Source organism: Alosa pseudoharengus, unplaced genomic scaffold (genome assembly GCF_046254945.1).
Source record: "Alosa pseudoharengus isolate Yale_2024_CS ecotype anadromous, Long Island Sound unplaced genomic scaffold, YU_APseudo_1.1 YU_APseudo_1.1_scf_22, whole genome shotgun sequence".
In the NCBI taxonomy this organism is placed as follows: domain Eukaryota; kingdom Metazoa; phylum Chordata; class Actinopteri; order Clupeiformes; family Clupeidae; genus Alosa; species Alosa pseudoharengus.
Window position 1 is genome coordinate 28,986,811 of NW_027468680.1, and position 22,274 is coordinate 29,009,084.

A 22,274-nucleotide genomic window follows, 5' to 3' on the forward strand; every position below is an offset into this window, starting at 1 on the left:
TATTACTTTCTTCAAGTCCCTACACACTGTAGTCTCAGTACCGGTATGTACTTACATCCTACGTCTATACGTTGTATGACCACAGAGGGGGAGTAAGACAAAGACCACCATGTACGAAACAGTGCCTCTTTATTTTGCTGCACTCACTCCAAATCGCATATTTACATGGCATGCCACATCAATACAAGACTTAAGGACACAATCCATAACACTTAAAACCCGCCCTGTGTGAGAAAGAAATGAGGGCATGAAAATGGAGACACAGGATTATCTTTTTTTTGAAGGAAAAAAAAAAAGGAAACACTTCAGTACCCGGAGAAAGTTTTATTGGTGGAGTTTTTTTCCGATGGAAAACAGAGACATAGTCCCATATTCTTGTTTTCAGTTTCCCTTCCCAAATGTAACCGTATGTTGAAAAAAAATATATACGGAGGATAAATTACAAAAAGAACATTCATTCCAGGTCAGGTGTTTTGGGTGTCAAAGAAGAGCCAAAGTCTTATGAGCATGTCCTTCTTCTAAAATGAATGCACAAGCACAGAGCCCCTCGCAAAAGTGGACAGGATATAAAAAGATATGAACCTATGAGAATGCCAATGAGGGAAAAATAATTAATATATTTCATATATATACGCTTCAAAAAAAAAAAGAAATAACTACGGAAAACACAATTCCGAGTACGACTCTGCACAACGCAAATAACCAGTGGACAGCCTTTCCCCCTAGAGTAATCCCATGAATTTTTTTCATTTAATATAACCTCTCACTTTTTGGGCTGAACAATTGCTTGCTCGCAGTCACACACTCTGAAAACTGATTTCATGTACATCCACACTCAAATACAGCCCCAATACTTTGAACCATTTCTCTAATGAAATGCTCTCATATTCTTTTTGCTCTTTCTCGCTCTCACACTCACACTCACACACACACCCACACCTATTTAGGTTTCTCACACACACAGTTTCTGACACATATGTCCACACATACTCTTAATTTCAATCATACATACCATTCATTTGCATGTATGCAGGCCACACACACACGTTTAAGTTTCTCTCACATACGTCCAAACATACTCTTAATTTCAATCATAAACCATTCATTTATATGTATGCAGGCCACTCACACACACACACCCACACCTATTTAGGTTTCTCTCACACACACACACACACACACACACACACACACACACACACACACACACACACACACACACACACACACACACACACACACACACACACACACACACACACACACACACACACACACACACACACACACACACGTTTAAGTTTCTGACAAATATGTCCACACATACTCTTAATTTCAATCATACATACCATTCATTTGCATGTATGCAGGCCACACACACACGTTTAAGTTTCTCTCACATACGTCCAAACATACTCTTAATTTCAATCATAAACCATTCATTTATATGTATGCAGGCCACTCACACACACACACCCACACCTATTTAGGTTTCTCTCACACACACACACACACACACACACACACACACACACACACACACACACACACACACACACACACACACACACACACACACACACACACACACACACACACACACACACACACACACACACGTTTAAGTTTCTGACAAATATGTCCACACATACTCTTAATTTTAATCATACATACCATTCATTTGCATGTATGCAGGCCACACACACACGTTTAAGTTTCTCTCACATACGTCCAAACATGCTCTTAATTTCAATCATAAACCATTCATTTATATGTATGCAGGCCACACACACACACACACACACACCCACACCTATTTAGGTTTCTCTCACACACACCTTTTTTTTTAGGTTTCTCTCACATCCACACATACTCTTAATTTCAATCATACAAACCATCCATTTGTATGTATGCAGGCCACACACACACACATACACACACACTCACAGAAGGGTATCCTTCGCCCTAGTGCCCCACCTCCTATGGCTAACACATGCAGGGTGAATGAGGAAGCTCGAAGGTCCTTCAGATGAGTCCCCGCCTCTTCTTATAGTCCTCCAGGTTGAGTGAGCGTCGCGGGGCTCCATCCTTCACTGGCAGAGAGTTGGAGCTCACCGACAAAGACTTGGTCTCTGAGCGACAGGAAGAAGGCATGAGTTAAAAACTATCCATGACATCAGTCTAGCATCATCTCGATAAGTGTCCAAGACCGACATCAAGCCTCACCTGCAGTGGGGACCTGAAGGTCAATCTTCACGTCAAAGTCATGAACTTTGAAGAGGTCTTCTGAGAGGTCGCTTGTTGTCTTGGTGACGTCTTTGTCTTTCTGGCTTCCGTGTCCCTGCACGTACCAGCACAACTAATTAAGTCACCAAGTAAGGTTGACCAATGGCAATAAAGGAAGGAGTGTCAATTGAAGTCACGGTTTACCTGTATGTGACTGTCTAGGGCGTTCTCCTGGGCTGCTGAACCGGAACCATATTTCTGGTTCAGATGGGCGATGATAGCGGCGTGAACTGTGGGGTCTCTGGCCTGTCAACCAGTTAAAATGTCATTAGATTTTAAAAGTACAATTAGAGCAGCTCCGACACAACAACTGTATGGTTAAAAAAAAACTCCGCCAAGATTCTCCTTGCAGGGACAGAAGATGATATTGATGGAGGACCAGAAGACAAGAGGACCTTCATCTATACATATTCTTAACGTTTTGGAGTCTCTCCGGCAAAAGAAAGCTGTTGCTTGCACACTCACGTTGGACACCATGGTGGGCTGGCACTGCCTCCTTGTGAAAGGGTCCATCTGCTGGTCCTTAGAATTCTGGCCTTCAGCCTGAAAGACAGGACCACATTCTGAGTTAGCACAACAATTATTGAGAACATTTGGAGGGAAGCATTGGGCAATTTTCATTCTGCATGGTGGGTACCCCACTGAAACCAGCTTTGGGAAACTACGCCTGTTCTCCATCAGAGACACGATTCATCATACACCTCTGAGGGTGCATAATCTTTTGATTATGGATTTACAAAGGGCTTCCCATAAATCGATCTCCTAAAATAAGAAAATATTTCTGTGTAGCATACCTAGTTGCCCAAAAGTATAAAATCTATACTCACCACTAGAGCCTTTTCAGACTCCACGATGTTCCAACTCCGATTCCTCTGGTTAATATAGCTGTGACAATAGAGGAGCAGACGAGACAGAAATCCACAGAGTTAGAAGAAGTGCTAGAGAAGTGAAAGACAATGCTACGCTGGTACTGTGAGCATGCTCAATCGGTGTATTAACTGACTGGTTAGGCATTTACCTGATGGCAGAGATGTTCTTAGTCCTCTGCCTGTCGAGGGCCTCGGCCCTCTCCTCCAGCTCGTTCAGCTGGTCTGTGATCTGTTTTACCCTCTCCCCGTTCCCAGTCTCTTCTGCCATAGCCTACACAATAGAACAAAAACATCCATTTAACTCCCTTTACTGAAGACAATTTATCAACATAACTTTTTGACAAGATAATTGATTAGAATTAATTGAGAAGGGAAAATCACTGAACCTTCTCTTTTAGGAGCTGTGTTTTCTTCATGGCATAGTTTGATGGAGCCTTCCGGAATCTGTCCTTCTCTTTCACTATCTGTAATTGAAGGGAGATAAATAAATTCCACATTCCAAGTTCCACATTCAGTAAACAGGTTTTTCTCAAGGACACATGCACATTATAAACAGCACATAGTGTAGATAAAAGATACCTGTAGAACATAAACTTACATCTTCAATGTCTTTATCATTGAATTTGTAGTTGACTGCTTCTTTGATGGACTGCTCCTTTTTGGCAATCTCATCCAGAGTTGGGACTTGCATCCCTGCTATGATCATCTGTGGAGGAGGAACAATCATAATTATTCTTAGGGAAACAAATACCCAAAATTAAGAGACCCACATACACTTCATGACGAAAGCCTACCGCTTCTTTCCACTTCATGAACTCGTTTTCTGTGAACTCCTGATTAGAAACAAACTCTAACCGAAAGACCCGTGTGTCGTTGCCATGACTGCAAAAGGAAATTATTTAAAAAGTTACCAACCAATTCACAACAAGAAAAACTTTGAACAAAGTAAGGGTCCATTTCTACATTAAAAGCAAATATGTGACACTGAACTGTTCTGATATTCTGAATGTCTGGAGACAGAGAAAACCTACCGTAGTTGCAAGCCTTTATTTGTTCTTGTTGTACCCAGCTGGTAGATTTTAGCTGTTTCAACCACATCAATAATTTCAGCAACCTGTTGTATGAAGATAAAAAAAAAGAAACTTGTGATAACTGTCGAGATACAGATCAGTTCAGACACTTATCCCAAGGTAATGCCATGACAGCTGTTACCTTACACACAAAGCAGGTGGTTCATTTTCAAACAAAAAAAATAAAAAGAAGAAAAAGAAAAGATGATGCCCACCCTGTATACAGGCTTGCTGCTGTTGTTGCCGATGCCTATTCGCACAAAGCAGCCAGTCACTGTTTTTGCAAAGAAGGGCATGTGACACCAGCGCTCCAGCTTGTGTCGGGACAGACGGATACGATTCAGTTCTTCAGGGAGGGAAACGGGTTGCGACTTGGGTGGTGCTTCTTCTTTCCTGCAACATTAGGAATGACATGAAGAGAGCTAAATTAAACACAAGCAACCAATATAGATGAACACAGGATGAAGTTCAGTGTGAATGACCCACAGTGTGCAACAAACACATGAGGAAATCATAATGCGTAATTTAACGTTCCAACAGGTGGGAAAATAACTTCCAAATAAGAAAAACAAAATCTTTTTTATCATTATACTCTCCCATTTTCCTTTTAGTTTGCCCATGTTTGCCTTTGTGAAATCAGGGCCCTTGTGTACTACTGGAAGAAAGGTCCATGGGTCTCACAGTGGTTTTTGCCTGAAGCCATTATACGACCTATTGAATTTCTCCCATTAATTGTCACACAGTTTGTGGGATTCAAACAATAAATCACAATACAGTATGAAATCTGTAAACTCCTATGGACCCTTTCAACAAGGTAAACAAAAACAATACTTGAACATTCTATTTGGGCCCCAATCTACTTCCTCTGCATTAAGATAACATATGGAATGTTAAAAAGGAAGTCTTGTGGGGCCAACTATGATGCTGATAATGAAAATTCCATGAAAGGGTCTATACTCACTCCTCTTCTTCGTCATATGACGAGGAGCGCGAGCTGCGGTCACTCTTTACCGATGACTTGTCATCATCCTCTTCTTCCTCCTCATCATCGGAGTAGACTTCGCTGGCTTTGAGAGGCTCTCGTTTGGCAAGGAGCTCAGCTGCAAAGAGTGGTCAGAGTAGTGTTGTTTCTAAAATTATGACTGATACAATATCATGAGTAGTAGTGGAGGTGTGCACATCCCCACCGGTGAGGAGGTGCAGGGCAAATGGAACTAGAACTGCAAAGGAATGAAATGCCCGCACTCTGCTAAAACTCCCATATATTTAATGTGTTGCAACGTTTCGACCCGACTGGGTCTTCCTCAGGCAAATGTCATTTAGCAGTGGCTCAGGTGTATAAGTAGAGCATATACCTGCTCAGCTGATCATTCATCAGCTGAGCCCATTCACACTAATTGTCAAGGCCTAAGTATCACCTTATCCATCACACATGTGTCACCACATAAGACAATTAGTAATGCAGTTACATATACAGTTTACCCACAAAAAATAAAGAAAATAGAAAAAGACCAACACCATGGCTCATAAAGTAATAAGATTACATTATTACATTATCCCACAATGACATAATTTGTAAAGTAGTATGTCACAATCCCACACACAATGTTACATGGAGATGAAAAGTACATTAGAGGAAAGGCTTTATGTCAAATTCCTCATTTAATCCCCCTGGCGACATTTTATTGAGGTAATAAATCCAAAAGGTTTCTCTTTGGAGAAACCTTTTACCACGATCGCCCCCTCATGGAGGGCTATTTACATATTCCACCCCAACATATCTCAGTGCGCTAACATTGTGGCCAGCTCGTTTGAAATGGGCAGCAATGGGACTTCGCTCGTCCCCCGTTCTAATACTGCTCCTGTGTTCGCTGATTCTAGTACGCAATGCGCGCGTAGTTTTGCCCACATATGCTAGGCCGCATGGACACAATATCATGTACACGACATGTGTGGTGCTGCAAGTAATGGCACCATTAATGCGTATAGCTTTGCCAGTGTGCGAGTGGTTAAATGTCCTACATTTGTGCGTGTATGAACATTGGACACAACTACCACATCTGTAGTTTCCGTCTGGTACAAGTGGTGGTGCGCGATCGGGGCGCATGTCGCTCCTAACTAAACGGTCTCTAAGATTAGGTGCGCGCTTAAAGACCATACGCGGCTTGTCTGGGAGAGCCTTCTTTAGCTTGGGGTCAGATTCAATGATGTACCAGTACCAGATCCAACTAAGAGGTTATCAACGTTGGTGCACGATAAACTTATCCATCATTTTGAAAAGGGTGAATTTGAAAAAAGTGTCTTTGAATTCTTAAAGGTAGAACACCCAGTGATACCAGTCATCTACACTCTCCCCAAGATACACAAAGGTTTAGACACCCTCGTAAAGGGGAGGCCTATTGTAAGCGGGATAGGGAGTTTAACGGAGAACATCTCCGCCTATGTGGACCACTTTATTAAGCCTTCAGTGGTCACCCTTCCATCATATGTGAGGGATTCTATAGACTTTATTGAGTCATTAAAAAAGTTTGAGGTAAAATCGAACATTTTGTTAGCCACTCTGGATGTCCAAAGTTTATATACGAATATCCCTCACGACGGTGGTATAGTTGCACTAAAACATTTTCTCACCCTGAATCAGCCTGATTCCAAGCCCAGCATATTGTATTTTGGACTTAGCTGATATAGTTTTAACCAATATTTTTTTTCGATTTCAGGATAGTTTCTACATACAAATAAAGGGTACAGCAATGGGCAGCAAAATGGCACCAAACTATGCTTGTCTATACATGGGTCTTTTTGAGAATGTTTTTATCTTGAGCCCAGCAAATCCGTTTTATGAAAACATTTTATTCTACAAACGATTCATTGATGATGTTTTCTTAATTGTTGGCTCCACAGTGGAAGAACTCATGGATTTTCATTCATATCTTGTGACCATATAAAATTCACTTTGGAACATGATATGCAATGTATCAGTTTCTTGGACACTAAGGTCTATAAAGACGGGAGTGAATTAAAAACTGATCTTCATCGTAAACCAACTGATCGCAACACTTTGTTGAGAGACAGTTTCCATCCGCGATCATTGATTAAAAGCCTCCCCCTTAGCCAGTTCCATCGAATTCGCAGGATATGTAGAGATGATGAGTCATATTCAACACAGGCCGAGAATTTATCAAATAGATTCCTCAGCAGAGGTCACAAACAAGAGTGGGTCAGTACGGCAAGGGCGCGTTTTGACAACATTACGCAAGTTGAATGCCTCCGGGCCACAAAAAACAGCACTGCCAAGAGGACCAACACCCCCATGTGCTGTGTAAAATATTCCCCACTCGTGTTTGAGTTTAAAAAGTCCATTCAGAAACACTGGTACATCATTGAATCTGACTCCAAGCTAAAGAAGGCTCTCCCAGACAAGCCGCATATGGTCTTTAAGCGCGCACCTAATCTTAGAGACCGTTTAATTAGGAGCGACATGCGCCCCGATCGCGCACCACTCCTACCACCTGTACCAGACGGAAACTACAGATGTGGTAGTTGTGTCCAATGTTCATACACGCACAAATGTAGGACATTTAACCACCCGCACACTGGCAAAGCTATACGCATTAATGGTGCCATTACTTGCAGCACCACACATGTCGTGTACATGATATTGTGTCCATGCGGCCTAGCATATGTGGGCAAAACTACGCGCGCATTGCGTACTAGAATCAGCGAACACAGGAGCAGTATTAGAACGGGGGACGAGCGAAGTCCCATTGCTGCCCATTTCAAACGAGCTGGCCACAATGTTAGCGCACTGAGATATGTTGGGGTGGAATATGTAAATAGCCCTCCATGAGGGGGCGATCGTGGTAAAAGGTTTCTCCAAAGAGAAACCTTTTGGATTTATTACCTCAATAAAATGTCGCCAGGGGGATTAAATGAGGAATTTGACATAAAGCCTTTCCTCTAATGTACTTTTCATCTCCATGTAACATTGTGTGTGGGATTGTGACATACTACTTTACAAATTATGTCATTGTGGGATAATGTAATAATGTAATCTTATTACTTTATGAGCCATGGTGTTGGTCTTTTTCTATTTTCTTTATTTTTTGTGGGTAAACTGTATATGTAACTGCATTACTAATTGTCTTATGTGGTGACACATGTGTGATGGATAAGGTGATACTTAGGCCTTGACAATTAGTGTGAATGGGCTCAGCTGATGAATGATCAGCTGAGCAGGTATATGCTCTACTTATACACCTGAGCCACTGCTAAATGACATTTGCCTGAGGAAGACCCAGTCGGGTCGAAACGTTGCAACACATTAAATATATGGGAGTTTTAGCAGAGTGCGGGCATTTCATTCCTTTGCAGTGATAAAATATCATGCCTACGTATCTCGGTACCAATACTGAAGAATACCATGGCAAAAACCTTAAATATCAGTAGTAGTAATAAAATAGGCCTGGAAGACAGATCACAGAACAGATCATAGCAATAATAAAATGGGGTTTATAAACGCTCAATTAGATTGCTTTTGAACTTTTGTGCATGCTCATTCCTAGACTCACCCGTTCTGTTTTTCTTCTTCTCTCTCTCAGCCTTCAGCTCTTCCATGGCCTGGGACTTCTTGTCCAGTTTTTCATCCCGCTTGGACCTCCGCTCTTTGTTGTGGGACATCACCTGCACAAGACAAAGTCATGTCAACACTCAAAGAAACCATCTCCTTGACCACAAGGGTACTGACTGATTCAGAAATGCGAGAAATATTTGTTGTGGGTTTGGGTGTGTACATGAGGGATATATGTGTGTGTGTCTGAGAACAGCAGAAGTATGAATGAAGGAGAAAAAAAAATCTGTATAAAAAGACAACCTCGCAAAGACTATGTGTAATACTGTATGTTGCAATGGTAGACCTAAATGTACAAATTATTTGATGTAAATCTGGTCATATGCCTTGTGAGATTGTGTTGTAAAAATAATAATAAAAAAATTAAATAAAAAAAAAAAACACCTGAACGTCCTGTGTAAGAGACCTGTCCTGTTTCTTCTTCTCCTGCTCTTCCTCTTGTTTCTTCTTTTTTTCTTCCTTCTCCTTCTTCTTGGCCTTTTTCAGTTTTTGCTTGATCTCAAACCTGAGAGACACAATTTCATTGTTGTTTTTAAATTCTCATGCAAAACCTAGGCAGATATCCGTATAATGAGCTCATGAATGCCCACTGGATCCCTGCATCTCAGTCATGGTATGTGCATGCTCGCACTGATCTGAACCTGATACCAAACAACAGGATGACCAACAGAAGAGGCTATAGGTCCTATGCTGGGAGAGCTGCAGTCAGCCTCACCTCCTCTTGAGCACCTCACGCTTCTCGATACGGTTAAACAGCTCCTGCTCGCGTTCTTTCTCAGTCATCTGCTCCAGCCTCGCCCGGTCCTCCTCGTCTCCCATCAAGTCGTCCCCGTAGCCATCGCGGAACTCCTCGTCCTCTGAGGAAGAGTCCGAATCGGAGCTGGAGGACGAGCTGTTGCTGTCCGAGTCGGACACCTCTCCTACAGGTGCACAAGAAATGCAGGAGGCACAGTGAGAGATGGCACTTGGGGGGATAACTCAGCACACGAAGCAAAACACAGCAAGGAGAGCTAGGCTCCAAGAACAGAGCATTCTGTTGACGCTGACGTTTTTAGTAGTACACAAAGAATGATACACCAAGTGCTATGTGGGCTATGCTTTACTTTCTACTTCATTCCATCAAATGCAAAATGATGAAAATATAAGTATAAGTATAGGTATATATACTCTTTTGATCCCGTGAGGGAAATTTGGTCTCTGCATTTATCCCAATCCGTGAATTAGTGAAACACACTCAGCACACAGTGAACACACAGTGAGGTGAAGCACACACTAATCCCAGCGCAGTCAGCTGCCTGCAACAACAGCGGCGCTCGGGGAGCAGTGAGGGGTTAGGTGCCTTGCTCAAGTGGTCGGGGTTCGAACCGGCAACCCTCCGGTTACAAGTCCGAAGCCAGTAGGCCATGGCTGCCCAAAATGAGGTACACACCAGGCTCACAGACATTTTTCAAACCACTTCTGCGTAATAAAATTCTTGCATAACCAGCTGGGCATAGAGGAAAAATACACTTTCACTTATCATAAACTGGCATGAAAACAAAGCACATTTATATGACTGAGTTCAACTTTTACTTAGTTTACAGCCCAGCTATTGCCATTTGCTCCACAATAAGTTGACCTTCAATCTCAAAGTAGCACCAGGCTATGCAATCAAAGCCGTTTTGAGCAATTAGGCTCTTAGTCCTTACAGTCCAACTCGAGTATGTGCATAAATAAATAAAAATAAGAAATCATCAGTTTTAAAGTCTATGTGCATGCCAGCACTATACTATAGAAAGTGTCTCACTGTGTAATCTTACAGGACTGTAACAGGCAGGCTACACCAGGCATGTAACTGAAGCTTTCCGTTCGTCGAGCATCTGCTGCAACAATTAGCTTCCACTATAATCAATAGAACTCGCTACACCAGAAGAAATTAGACAAGCCCTCTAAAACTATTTTTACTTTACGCAAACTGAGTGCTTTAATTGCGGTGTAGCCCGGCTGTAATACTCATTTCTTAAGATCACTTTGCAGGGGCTCTGACACCCATCGGTTTTCTGCTGACTGTGGGAAAAGTTGGAGGTGCTATAACTGTCCGTACCTTCCTCTGGTGCTGAACTCTCTGCAGAGCTGTCGCCATCGGAGCTGCCTGAGGATGCTGCCTTGTTCACCTTCTTTTTGGCAGTGTTCTTCTTCTCTGTTCCTTTCCCTGGTTTGACCTTCTTCTTGGCCTTGGTGCCTCCGACGGTCCACTAAAGACAAAGCACATAGACAACACTGAGCAATGAGGCTAAACCAGTTATTGAACCTCCTCATGCGCACACACACTGGCTATGTGGGAAGTAAACTGCGCATTTTATTACACCGTCAGTGTATACGAAGGAAAGGAAGATTCTGGGACAAATCATGGACAAAATGATAAAATACCATTACTGTAAGGTCATTTTTAATTCACATGCATTTTGCAATAACCTGGAATACATAATCTGGATTACAGCTGTAATCTGTAAAATCCATCTGTGTTAATGGCTGCAGATCTCACTTTCTTCCCTATGTCACTTACAAACTTCACATACCATGCCATTACATGGTGGTAATTATTCGGTCACAATAAATGCAAGACAGGGTTGTTTATATTTGTTCTTTTACACACTATTTCATAATGTAGTCAAGTTAAATCAAGATTGAGCGTAAACGTATTTCACTGCCTAGGTGGGAAGTATACTATGCATTTCTTTAAACTTACTTATTACAATGTCATTGAAAGGACTGAAGTAACTGGCTCTTAAGCGTTGAGGTCAAGCGGCAGGTTTGGTACCCCAGAGACATGGGCTCGAGGCCAGATGGGGTGACTGCACTCTCCCTTTACTACAAATACCATCACTCTAACAATTTAACATATAATGTGCCATTTTGTATTGTATATTAGTGGCAAATCGTCCCCATGATATTAAATCAAGCAATATCGCCATATCGTGATATTGGCGATAAAGTTGCATAATGATGTTTTTGCATATGTACAGGGCTAAAAAATAGCACCGCTTCTTTTTTTTTCACAGGAAAAAATCTACATTTAATTAATACAATAAATGAAGTCAATTGCCATCATCAGGTTGCTGAAAATACGCTTACATTTAGATGCCAATTTTAGCCTTGTTTGTCAAATCTATTTCGTTCAAAATGTCGCAAAAAATTTACCTTTCTATGTGGTTGTAGTATGTAGTTATATTAACTATATTTTCATTGGATCTACAGCATAATCACTGCTTTATAACAGCATGCTAGTATCTGGCAAAACAAACAATATAGAGCCCACCCTGACACACCTACCAATTCTCTGGCAAGCAAATGAGTTGCCCAGAGTTGTGTATTTCAGGCCTTGCCATGTGGAGCATTGTTGGCCAAAGTCCCAGGTGATATAAATATAGATCATAAATGGGCTGCCCCGTACCTCATCATCGCTATCGGAGGTCTCAGAGTCGGACGAGGCAGCAGGCTTGCTGACAGGTTCCTCTTGGTCATCGGTGTCTACCCTCTTCCGCTTGGCCAAGGAAAGTAGTTCCTAAGGAAAGCAGGGAAACAAAACAATTTCACAAACAATTCTCAACAACTGCAAAGCTTCCAGTTCACATCACCTGTGGATGCACACTTATTTTTACTGACCAATCATTTCAGTGTACTATTGACATTAACATAGTATTGACATAATCATATTTCCATATGTACACCATGAGAAAGCATGCACATTTGCACATTCTCATTAATGTCATACGGATGAATGCTTCATGGTGTTAATAACTAAAATTCTAGTTTGCACAGAACATTACAGAGCATTACAGTGCATTACATTGCTATTCCAGTTGAGCGGAAATCAAAGGTTTTCTCACTCATCATTGAAATGTTTATGGTTATTGTTATGGAATTGAGCTGACACTTTTGTCCAAAGCGACTTACAAAATAAAAACAATACAATAGTTAAAAATTAACAGTAAATAGTTTTAAAAAGTTGGTAAGACTACATTAAGAAAAACAGCAAAGATTATGGCCAATCAAATGTGTCTACACATGGCATGGGTGGATGTTGTTTTCAAGTTAGGTTTAATTCATATTACCATCAATGCATAGTGAACCAATACCATAAGTAGCAGTACACTGTACAAATTGACACTTCCAAATACACTAGGACAAGATAACAGTTAAGTTAACATTCAGTACCGGTTGATGAGGATAGATAAATTCATCTGAAGTCACAACAACTGAACGGCAGTGAAACTGTTCATAAACACCAGGTAACAGGATAAATCCATACGACTGAGATGAACTGTAAATCACACTGTTGCAGTAATGCACCTCGTTAGCTGGATTCGTATGCACATTGCAAATGTATTGCTTACAATAAACAATTATCGTGTCCTCAACTATCCATGTTAATGTTGCGAAATGAAACTCCTTGGAGTAAATATCATTGTAAACATGATAGAAAAGAGGGCACTTGGCCTTCAGCATTCCTTAGAAGCTAATGCTATCCATTGCTAGATGGGCTATCAAGTACTGTTGTCAACACCGAAATAGAACTTTAGCTAGCTGTGTTCCTGACGTCATTAAACAGTTAATGTTTTAAATCCTTGACAAGCAGTTTAGTAAAAAAGAGAACTGTATTATTCCGTCGTCTAAGGTGACAAGAGAACGTAGTCGGTGCCAAAATTTGAAACAAGCACTCAATGAAATGCTGTTTCGTTCGTTAATTCACCAGGCCTGTGGCGGGGTGTTTTCTTCAGCTCAGTGTAATGCTGGTTGTAGTTCCACCATGCTAACGAACACTTAGCTAGGTCCCTGGTTAGCTGAGTAGCGTTAGCTACTAAGATTGTTTCGCTACCATTAGATGGCTAGCGCGCTCTCGCAAGCTAGTGAGCTTGCTACACAAACTAGGACATCGCTCTGGAATAGGAAAGACACCGTCCTTACCTGATCCAGATTATCATCACTTGCACTATCCTCTGAGTCGGAATCAATAACGACCCGACCTTTCCGTTTCTTTACATTCACCATGATTAGCTGTTTGGCAACCTCTCCGTGTGTGACGCCTGTGTGTATTTATTATCGGCGGTAGCTCCGCAGTCCTCCACACAAAGGCGCTAGAGTTAAAGTGAGCATGCGCTCGTTTACGAGAAGTCTCAACGTCACTGATGGAATTAGGTCGTGTTTTTTTCAGGGACGCAACATTTGAGCAGTTGGGGTTTTTCCCCAGGTACCCTCTACTGAGATGAAACTGAAGACGTTTCATTTTATACGTTCATATTTTTCGAAAGTCATGATCTTCTGTTTGATAAAGGGATTCTGCCAATAGGAACCTATCTCAGAGGTTGAGATTTCCGGACAGAATTTGGGGACGGATCTGGTCATTGACGTCACATCCCGTCCAATGGCCGCTGCCGGCTGCCGAGAGACATGACATTTGTCCCATTTGTCCACTGTTTATCCAAACCCGAGATATCTTGGCCCACAGATGTAAGAATTAACTGCACAGCTAATACCAAGCTCATAAGAAAAACATAGCTATTAATTTGCCCAAGTCATGATGAGACCTGTAATTTATGTTAAGATCTGAAGTGGTCAACTAGCGTTTACGTGGGTAAGTTTACATTAGCAGTGTTGCCCTTGTTCCACTATTTTGCAAGGTATTTTGGGGCTTCCATAATATGACAGGTTCTCCCCTCAAACTAATAATTTTGTATGCACTTACATGCATATACCAACTGTAATAGGTTGGCAAGTTCATGCGGGTGTAGTGTAACATCGGTAACGTAGCTAAGGAAGTGATATTAAGGATTTTTCTCTTTATTTCACAGGCAGTGCTCAGGAGCAGACTGGAAGAGAAAGTATGGCAGCTTCAAGAACTGGACGCCTGCTCTCAGCCCGACTGCTCGGGACATCTACGAAACAACTTGTTTGGCCATCTGCTTCACCCTTTTGGTCTGTTCCTCGCAGGGGATATTGGCGACCTGGTCAACCCAGGGAGAGAAAATGGTTATGGCAAAGGATTAACTTTGATTTCGCTAAAGGGGTAGATGGAGTGCGGAAAAACGTGGGACTGTTAAAAGATGAGTTTCTGCAGCGCTGGGTCGGACCTGAAGGCAAGCCTCTTCTTGAGCACATGTTAGAGCAGACGCGGGTGTTGTGGGAATTTCGTGGACCAGAGAGCCTGAATCAGTGGCTTGTTTCCTCTGATCGGGAAATTGGTGGTCGCAGCGAGGTCTATCTGAAACTGGGTAGAAACAACAATACCTGTCTTCTGTACGGCACGTTATGCTCTGCCCCGCCAAGGGATGGAGAAACTCGCTACAGTGGGTACTGCACGATGCGCTCAGAGCAGCTTCGTGTGAGTTTTTTGTATTGTCATAGATGTGATTAGCCTCTTAAGATATCACGGGTTTTGTCTTGCTACTCCAGTACACATATTCACGTACAGAACTTCTCTCATCACAGGCCTCGTTTGATAGGAAGAAACACCACGACGTGTCCAGCTTTAACACGTTACATTTGCGTATACGTGGTGACGGGCGACCTTGGATGATAAACATCGGAGTAGAGAACTACTTCCACCATCAGAGAGATGACATCTATAGCTATTTTCTATATACACGCGGGGGCCCATACTGGCAAGATGTCAAGGTATACAAACACAAGAAAGACTAACCTCTGTTTTAGTGCATAACAAAATTAATGACTGGTGTTGTAATTCAACAGATCCCATTTTCTAAGTTTTTCCTGGCCACCCGTGGGAGAATACAGGACGATCAACACTGTCTTTTACTAGACAAAGTAAGTTAAGCATTTTCTATTTAGATACATGCAATTTAGTAAGTTTGAGGCACAATATAGAGAGGTAAGATGCAAGTTGTTCAAGACTGTTCAATAAGGAAATGCTTTCCCCCCCTTAGATGAACACCATTGGATTCACACTTGGGGACAAAGCAGATGGGCCATTCCAGCTGGAGATTGATTTCATTGGAGTGTGTAACGACCCTGCCCACACTGAGGACTTTGCTTATGAGGTTTATAAGAGAAATCCAGAAGTGTGACAGGCATCGCACAGATCATTATATCACACCATCTTAAATATCAGGCTGTTGTAAATTATATTACAGTATTGTCCAGAAAACAGACAAAGCATAATAATTCCATCTAGCTATTTAATGAAACCATTTTCATAATAAAAGCACTGAATTTGAAAAAAAAAGAAGTTTTTTTTTCCTCTACCAATGTAGGCCATTCCTTATCTAAGACTCAGTTTCAATAGCAATAGCTTTAAAAACAAAAATAGAAAGTTTTTTTTTTAAAAGCAAATATTTACAATTGTACCAAAGCCTTTTTTTAGAAGGGAAACAATCACACATCTTTACAGAGATAATGGGGTAATGTACAAGGTTTGTATGCGTATACAAAAAATGTGATTGCAGAATTAAGACATGGCTAAGCCTCGTCTGGCTCCAAGTATCTTCTCTTTCTTCTGCTTCCTGCTTTCGGTGTGCTTCACTCGCCGGTCCTCTCTGGGGTAACAAACAACTTGGGGTCAGATACTAGACAAACACTACTAATAGGGCTGCACTATTTGAGGAAAATATGTCATTTCCATTTCTCTGACAGATATTGCAATTGAGATTTGCAATATCATTTTTGAAAGTCAAGCTTCAGTTCAATATTCCAAATTCTGTTAAATTTGGGCCATTTCTTGTTACACTCCTAGTGTATGAGGAGAGCACTCCTGTTAGGTGAGCTTCACTCTTCACACAAGGAGGATGACATGAATATAAAAATCATAGATGTGACAAGATTGACCATTGGGACTGAGTTGCCAGCTGCACAATTAATTGTAGCCTTTGTGATTAACTAATTAAATGACTTCGAATTTGATTTGTCAGCTATATAGATCTGCATGAAATACTGCCTTTCTAGCAGTATACAGGTATATTCTTAGAATGTCAAAATAATCAGATTCACATACATTGATAACTGTTCAACATGAGATATGGTCAGACTAAGACCGTATGGGATAACATAACTCACCTTGTTTGTACTTGGTGCTGTTTGTAATTCTTCTGGTGGGACGGAACTGTCTGAGACTTGTTGAGGGTGTTGTCCTGAGTTTCTCCAAATGGCTTGAGTTTTCCTGTTCAAAGACAAAGCTTAGAATAGTACGCAAGCCTGCATTCACTGTTCAACGCAGCCTTGAGCAAATGAAATGACACGAGACTCACCTGTGTGTGGCTTGTAGGTCAGGGGGCGAGACAGACTGGCCTTCAGATCAAATGCGCTCTTCTTGTTTGTACGTGGAGTGTTTGAAATGCTTGTTTCTCCACTGAAGACAAATGGTGTCGTTCCTATGTAATAGATCACCATGAGTTTCAAGTCAAGTCAATTTCGAGTTTTGCATTAATGCCTCAACAAGAACATAAGGGCAATAAGGTCTATTCAGTTAACACATGGCTACCTGGAGTTTTGATGATGCTGTTGACTGAAGTGTTTGCTCCAGCCTTTCCAGCAGTGGTGGGTTTTTTTGCTGGAGTTGATGTGAGCGTCACGTGAGGGGACATGCGAGCTGGAGTCTTAATAAGGGACCGCTTATGCTCATTGTCCTTTGTGGCTTGGGAAAACCTGTGGAATTAATTATTCATTTTGGAAGAGTAAATGAATCTGGTGTGTTTTAGGGACAAAAGATAAAAATGTTCAACCAGAAAAACAGATTTTCAACATGTTTTGCCTCAGAATTAACTTAAAATTGCAGGGGGGAAAATATACCTAGGAAGCATATTTTTTTAGTCAGTCACCCTGTGCACGTAGTAATTATTAAGCAGAGTTGTAGTGCCTCAATAACCACCATCAGTTTTACCTGACATTGATCTTGGTGGTGGAGACGACAGAGGGGTTGAAGACGGTGCTGCCTTTCAGGGCAGACTTGCTGGCTGAGAGCTGGGTGACTCTGCGCCTGTCTTGGGCTGGCTTCCTCTCCTGGGCAGCAGGGCTGAACAGGGAACCTCTGTTCACCTTTGGCTTCTGTTTCATACATGAAAAGACACTCAAGTTTACCATCTACTTGAGCAACACAAAACATGGCACATCCCTTAGAGATATCTACAATTACTTTGATGACTTAGTATGCAGGGAGTCTTATTGGTGCAAGTTTAGGTTTTACTTACAGCCAGGATTATGCCATCTGCTGGTTTGGGGTTTGTTTTTGTCTCTATTGGTTTCAGGTTGGTTTTCTCTGAGAGAGTCTGACATGAAAGAAATGGATTACTTAATAAAAAAAAAATACTACCACATTAGTAGAGCATACCACATTCGCCCAAATGATCTTCATTACCTTCAGTTCTTTCACAGAGTTCCTGAATGACTCAATTTGCTTGTTCTTCCTTTGGACATAGGAATCAATGGACTCCATCTTGTTAAAATGAGCCTCATGCATTTTCTTGAAGTCTAGAATGAAGAGCACACCTCATACATTTTCCACAATTATGATGATACCAGCAAAATGACATAAAATGGTCTCTGAAGAAATTATATGTTTCTTACTCGGTGTGGTTGGCCTCAAGACCGGCTTGGTCTTCTTCATGAGTCCAACAGCACGTGGGATTTTGCCAGCAGGTCGGTTCAAAGACTTCTCCTCACCTGTGTGAGAAATGAGCATTTGTGAACTAAATGCACATACAAACACAACGTACAACCAAATAAGGTTACTCTGCTTACCCCGCACAGATTTTTCAGTATCTATCTTGTCACTTGCAGGCTCAGGCGGTCCTTCTGGCTTGTTCTCCTTCTCCTCCATCACAGGTGCCACTGCCTCTGTATTCTCTGTCAAGGAAGTCTTCCTTCTCTTGGAACTTCTTCTCTCCTCTTCCAGATTATCCAGTGCTCCATCACTCTGTGTGTGTACAATACATGCAGTATGTGAATAATTTCTGACCATTGTTTCCCAGAGGAGTGCCTAGCAATAGCCACTAATAGGGCATGTAAAAGCAAAGTAGGTATTAAAATAACATTTACACTTTACCTTAACAGGACTCGGTGATAACTTTGGATCAGATTCGGCAATATCGTCGTGCTTCCTTTTGGTCTTCTGCCCCCTGCCCCGACGTTTTGTCACAAAATCAGCTGGTTCCTGCTCTGGGACGTTCTGGGTAGAATCATTGTTTACCTCATCGGAGATCTTCTCGTTTACCTCATTCTCCTATAAACATTTTAACATGCAATGCTCAACTGATACCATGTTAGCTAAATTAATATCATTAATTAACGTCTGACAAACATGATAAAAACAGCTAGCAGCTATGGTTATCAAAAGTCACATCTTACATTTTCAGAGAGGTTCCTCTCCTGTTGTTCGTAATGTTGTTTCAAGGCCTTCAGAAGTTTGTCTGCCTGTAGTTGGACACATAGAAGCTAACGTTAATTCAAACTGAAATGAATGGAGCGTCGTAAACAAAACAAAGCCATGCTTCAGAGAACGCCTAACGTTGACTTTAGCTGTGTTGGCAAGTTAACGTAACGTTAAGTTACCTGTTAGCACAATTCAATTAGACTAAGGTAACGATGTCGCTAGCCAGACGATCATGGCCATCAAGCAAATTAAAAGCAGTTTAGAGAACTGTGGTGGTAGTAACGTTATCGAAAACAAACGAATAACGTTAGCAGCTAGATCACAGTCAACATCAGGTTAACATTAGTTCATTTTAGCTAACGTTAGCATGCCTAGCCATCCTAACACTAAGTTAACGTTACCTTCAAATTAGCCTTGAGTCCAACTTCTTTAGCAAGTCGTCGCAATTCAGCATACTTTAAATTATCCAGATCCATTGTACTGACAGCTGTTTTAACAGCAGACAAACCTTAACGGTAGTTTACAGATCTGTGCTTGTCTAACGTTACTGCAGTTTCCGAAAGAAGACGCGCCTGACGGTTGAAGCTAGAGCTACTTTCAAACAATCCCGCTCCTTCACATTGATTGGTGAAAATCTGTACTACGACACAATTCTTCAAGCGACACGCCCCCATCTCGGCTCTGCTAGAGCCGACTGCCATCTCACGGCGATTTATGGAAGTGCAGAATGCAGAATAAAATGATTTTTGTTTTTACTTCTGGTCCCCTGAGGAAGAATATTAGCTGATATTTAAGAAATAATGTAAAGCAATGTTGGAGATGTTGAATACAAGATTAACGTGGAGCCATACTTTTCTTGATATGTAACATATTTTCTTCGAGCATGATATCCATCGATAGGTGGCAGTATACCATTACGTTCTGTTGTTCCCAGCGCCCCTATCAGAAGAAGTAGGCCTACTACAGGAAGAAAGCGCGGTGTTTATTTGAAATAAATGGCATCGATGTATTCATGTGATTTTTGGCCATGAATCATTGATTTTTTGTCAAAAGAAGATGTCATGCAGCCAACACAGCTCGTTTAGTTCTGTCAGTAACACAGATTGTTCTCTATCCAGCATTATATTGGAGAAATTCAAGGACGTTAATTTGGATGTAACCGCAAACTGCAGAATTGATTACAAAAACACCCTAGTGTTACTTTGTGCTAAATGCAATATAATCTTGGGCGACTCCCTTGGAGTATGTGGCGAATATGCTGACTTGAACTCTGTCATCTGTTTAAGTAAGTAGTACATAACTTTAATAATAGAAACAACATGTTGGTTAAAACTGCAACTAGAGTTTACGGTAGCCTAACCTGACTTCAATGTTGGGTTTTTTTTTTTTTCTTAAAAGAAAGTATTAGAAGACGATACTATGAAAACTTAAATTAGGCTACACCTAACGTTACTTGAAATCGTGTGAAATGTCATGTAACGTTAGCTGCTAATATGCTCCCTCGTCCAGAAGTCACTGAAGATGTGATGGTCAAAGGCGATCAGAAGCCCAGCCTTGAGGGCCCACTCGCTACGTGGTGTGTAATAGACTACCAACAACAATCGTGTCAACAGTACAAATATTCGATAATGTTGCTCTTGTTTTGATTACACCACATTTTCTCTCTTTGTTTTCTTTTAGTATATACTCTTCTCTTCAGTGCTCTGGCTGTTTTTCAGTTGTTGGTGGAGTGCTGCAGGCAACCCCACCACATTTGTCAGCAGTGCGTGATTATTTTCTCCTACAGAAAGACCGCATTAACTGGTAAGACAATAATTACCATCCCTTCTCCAGTTTAAACTTCGTTCATTACCAGGTTAAAGGGCTGAAACATATTTGGTGGAGTTTAAGGTTTATTTGTGCAACCAATACATCAGAAGACTTTGACAAGATTTGGGAAAGATTCTTGAAAGATGGAGTCATTTTACTAATGCCACCCATTCCAGTTTTACTCAAAAGACTACAATTTTCAAGAATCTTTCCCAAATCTTGTCAAAGTCCTCTGGTGTAAGGATGGCTTAAGTTGAAGAAGTCTATATGATCCAGATCAGAACTCTGCATACCAAAACTACCAGACACAAGCAGTTTATCTCCCTTATGCCATCTCTCTCATAAATAGCTGACCAGTATCATCTGATGCCAAAGCTATTCTTGTACACCATGTTTCACACAAACACTATGTGCAAATACATCATAACTTCCTTTGCATTTCTGTATTTTCTATATTACTTGAGTCTCCAGTGGCCGGAACCACATTTCTTGTGTGTGTGGCAAAAGGTGCTGCAAGTGTCAAACACATTTTTTGAACTCTCTTATTACTCTTATTGACAGTTATAATATAATGAACAGCACAATGGTGGATGGATCCACTCTCAACTTTGAGCAAAAATCCATTGGCGAGGAAATCTCCAAGGTAAAAAAAACATGTTTTTGTGCACATTTGTACACTTAATGATGAAATATTTCTGGTGAAGCAACTTACTTGGACAAGACATGTCACCTCCTCTTTTCCTCTCTTCCTTGGGGTTGATATGCAGCTCAAACAGGAGCTAGAAAGTGAGATGAAGAGACTGGAGCTCCTAAAGGATTTGCTCTGCCGAGGAAATTAAGGATGGGCCAGATAAGCCTCGATACAGAAGCCGCCTTATCTCTGAACAAACAGTCCAACAGTCTTGATGACTGGTTCCATGTACAGTGTACATATTTAGTTATTGACATGTGGAAGTATGTGCTTTTTGGTGTTGGTCAAAGTGGCTGCTTGGTTGTTCTGTAGCTGCAATTCTATCAATATTGATGGCAATAAATTATAAAATGTAGGTCTATACTGGTGATTTAAACTATTTAAAGTTATGTAAACTACATGAATGTTTTATAATTTAGGAAATTTGCAATGTCTTGTAAAATATGATTTAACATTCATTTGAATTAAAAAAAAACAATGGATGACCAAATTTCACCAGACATATAGCCTCAGTCACAAAGTCATGTTGTTTTATCCTTTACAATATCAGGAAGATTATACC

At 41.2% G+C, this 22,274-nt stretch overlaps 4 protein-coding genes across 6 annotated transcripts; 2 read left to right on the forward strand and 2 right to left on the reverse strand.

Moving 5' to 3' along the window:
• Positions 1 to 112: 112 nt before the first annotated feature.
• Positions 113 to 13,976, reverse strand: rtf1 (RTF1 homolog, Paf1/RNA polymerase II complex component). Its single transcript, XM_076299624.1, has 18 exons — positions 13,800 to 13,976; positions 12,286 to 12,396; positions 10,936 to 11,086; positions 9,568 to 9,772; positions 9,237 to 9,357; positions 8,794 to 8,905; positions 5,187 to 5,325; positions 4,441 to 4,618; positions 4,187 to 4,269; positions 3,950 to 4,037; positions 3,754 to 3,861; positions 3,542 to 3,619; positions 3,305 to 3,426; positions 3,114 to 3,171; positions 2,752 to 2,829; positions 2,431 to 2,532; positions 2,227 to 2,341; positions 113 to 2,132 (listed from the first exon to the last, which is right to left on the reverse strand). The coding sequence occupies exons 1-18, from the start codon at positions 13,881 to 13,883 to the stop codon at positions 2,026 to 2,028; spliced, it is 2,040 nt and encodes a 679-aa protein (XP_076155739.1). The 5' UTR covers positions 13,884 to 13,976; the 3' UTR covers positions 113 to 2,025.
• Positions 13,977 to 14,232: 256 nt separating this feature from the next.
• Positions 14,233 to 15,993, forward strand: ndufaf1 (NADH:ubiquinone oxidoreductase complex assembly factor 1). Of its 2 annotated transcripts, none has more exons than XM_076299627.1 (5): positions 14,233 to 14,466; positions 14,684 to 15,213; positions 15,321 to 15,506; positions 15,582 to 15,656; positions 15,776 to 15,993. In XM_076299627.1, the coding sequence occupies exons 2-5, from the start codon at positions 14,716 to 14,718 to the stop codon at positions 15,914 to 15,916; spliced, it is 900 nt and encodes a 299-aa protein (XP_076155742.1). In that variant the 5' UTR covers positions 14,233 to 14,466; positions 14,684 to 14,715; the 3' UTR covers positions 15,917 to 15,993. The 2 variants fall into 2 exon arrangements, with proteins under 2 accessions (XP_076155742.1, XP_076155743.1); XM_076299628.1 differs by having other exon boundaries at positions 14,238 to 14,342.
• Positions 15,994 to 16,009: 16 nt separating this feature from the next.
• On the reverse strand, positions 16,010 to 19,795 carry nusap1 (nucleolar and spindle associated protein 1). Of its 2 annotated transcripts, none has more exons than XM_076299626.1 (12): positions 19,614 to 19,795; positions 19,188 to 19,253; positions 18,886 to 19,008; positions 18,582 to 18,756; positions 18,408 to 18,503; positions 18,199 to 18,311; positions 18,032 to 18,109; positions 17,725 to 17,888; positions 17,326 to 17,489; positions 17,093 to 17,215; positions 16,902 to 17,004; positions 16,010 to 16,384 (listed from the first exon to the last, which is right to left on the reverse strand). In XM_076299626.1, the coding sequence occupies exons 1-12, from the start codon at positions 19,686 to 19,688 to the stop codon at positions 16,297 to 16,299; spliced, it is 1,368 nt and encodes a 455-aa protein (XP_076155741.1). In that variant the 5' UTR covers positions 19,689 to 19,795; the 3' UTR covers positions 16,010 to 16,296. The 2 variants fall into 2 exon arrangements, with proteins under 2 accessions (XP_076155741.1, XP_076155740.1); XM_076299625.1 differs by having other exon boundaries at positions 18,886 to 19,062.
• Positions 19,796 to 20,163: 368 nt separating this feature from the next.
• On the forward strand, positions 20,164 to 22,207 carry oip5 (opa interacting protein 5). Its single transcript, XM_076300023.1, has 5 exons — positions 20,164 to 20,497; positions 20,722 to 20,788; positions 20,893 to 21,015; positions 21,583 to 21,664; positions 21,789 to 22,207. The coding sequence occupies exons 1-5, from the start codon at positions 20,269 to 20,271 to the stop codon at positions 21,858 to 21,860; spliced, it is 573 nt and encodes a 190-aa protein (XP_076156138.1). The 5' UTR covers positions 20,164 to 20,268; the 3' UTR covers positions 21,861 to 22,207.
• The last annotated feature ends 67 nt before the right edge of the window (positions 22,208 to 22,274 follow it).

What these genes read in the sequence shown, in the direction of transcription:
- rtf1 (XM_076299624.1), bottom strand. Translation starts at nt 13,883, where the DNA reads ATGGTGAATGTAAAGAAACGGAAAGGTCGGGTCGTTATTGATTCCGAC. An exon ending in ATGATAAAGACATTGAAGAT is followed by an intron (nt 3,620 to 3,753) that starts GTAAGTTTATGT and finishes CTTCAATTACAG; the next exon opens with ATAGTGAAAGAGAAGGACAG. An exon ending in AGCCCACCATGGTGTCCAAC is followed by an intron (nt 2,533 to 2,751) that starts GTGAGTGTGCAA and finishes ACTGGTTGACAG; the next exon opens with GCCAGAGACCCCACAGTTCA.
- ndufaf1 (XM_076299627.1), top strand. Translation starts at nt 14,716, where the DNA reads ATGGCAGCTTCAAGAACTGGACGCCTGCTCTCAGCCCGACTGCTCGGG. An exon ending in CATACTGGCAAGATGTCAAG is followed by an intron (nt 15,507 to 15,581) that starts GTATACAAACAC and finishes GTAATTCAACAG; the next exon opens with ATCCCATTTTCTAAGTTTTT. An exon ending in ACTGTCTTTTACTAGACAAA is followed by an intron (nt 15,657 to 15,775) that starts GTAAGTTAAGCA and finishes TCCCCCCCTTAG; the next exon opens with ATGAACACCATTGGATTCAC.
- nusap1 (XM_076299625.1), bottom strand. Translation starts at nt 19,688, where the DNA reads ATGGATCTGGATAATTTAAAGTATGCTGAATTGCGACGACTTGCTAAA. An exon ending in ACTCTGTGAAAGAACTGAAG is followed by an intron (nt 18,110 to 18,198) that starts GTAATGAAGATC and finishes CTTTCATGTCAG; the next exon opens with ACTCTCTCAGAGAAAACCAA. An exon ending in CAGCACCAAGTACAAACAAG is followed by an intron (nt 16,385 to 16,901) that starts GTGAGTTATGTT and finishes TTGTTACCCCAG; the next exon opens with AGAGGACCGGCGAGTGAAGC.
- oip5 (XM_076300023.1), top strand. Translation starts at nt 20,269, where the DNA reads ATGTCATGCAGCCAACACAGCTCGTTTAGTTCTGTCAGTAACACAGAT. An exon ending in GAACTCTGTCATCTGTTTAA is followed by an intron (nt 20,498 to 20,721) that starts GTAAGTAGTACA and finishes TCCCTCGTCCAG; the next exon opens with AAGTCACTGAAGATGTGATG. An exon ending in CAGAAAGACCGCATTAACTG is followed by an intron (nt 21,016 to 21,582) that starts GTAAGACAATAA and finishes TCTTATTGACAG; the next exon opens with TTATAATATAATGAACAGCA.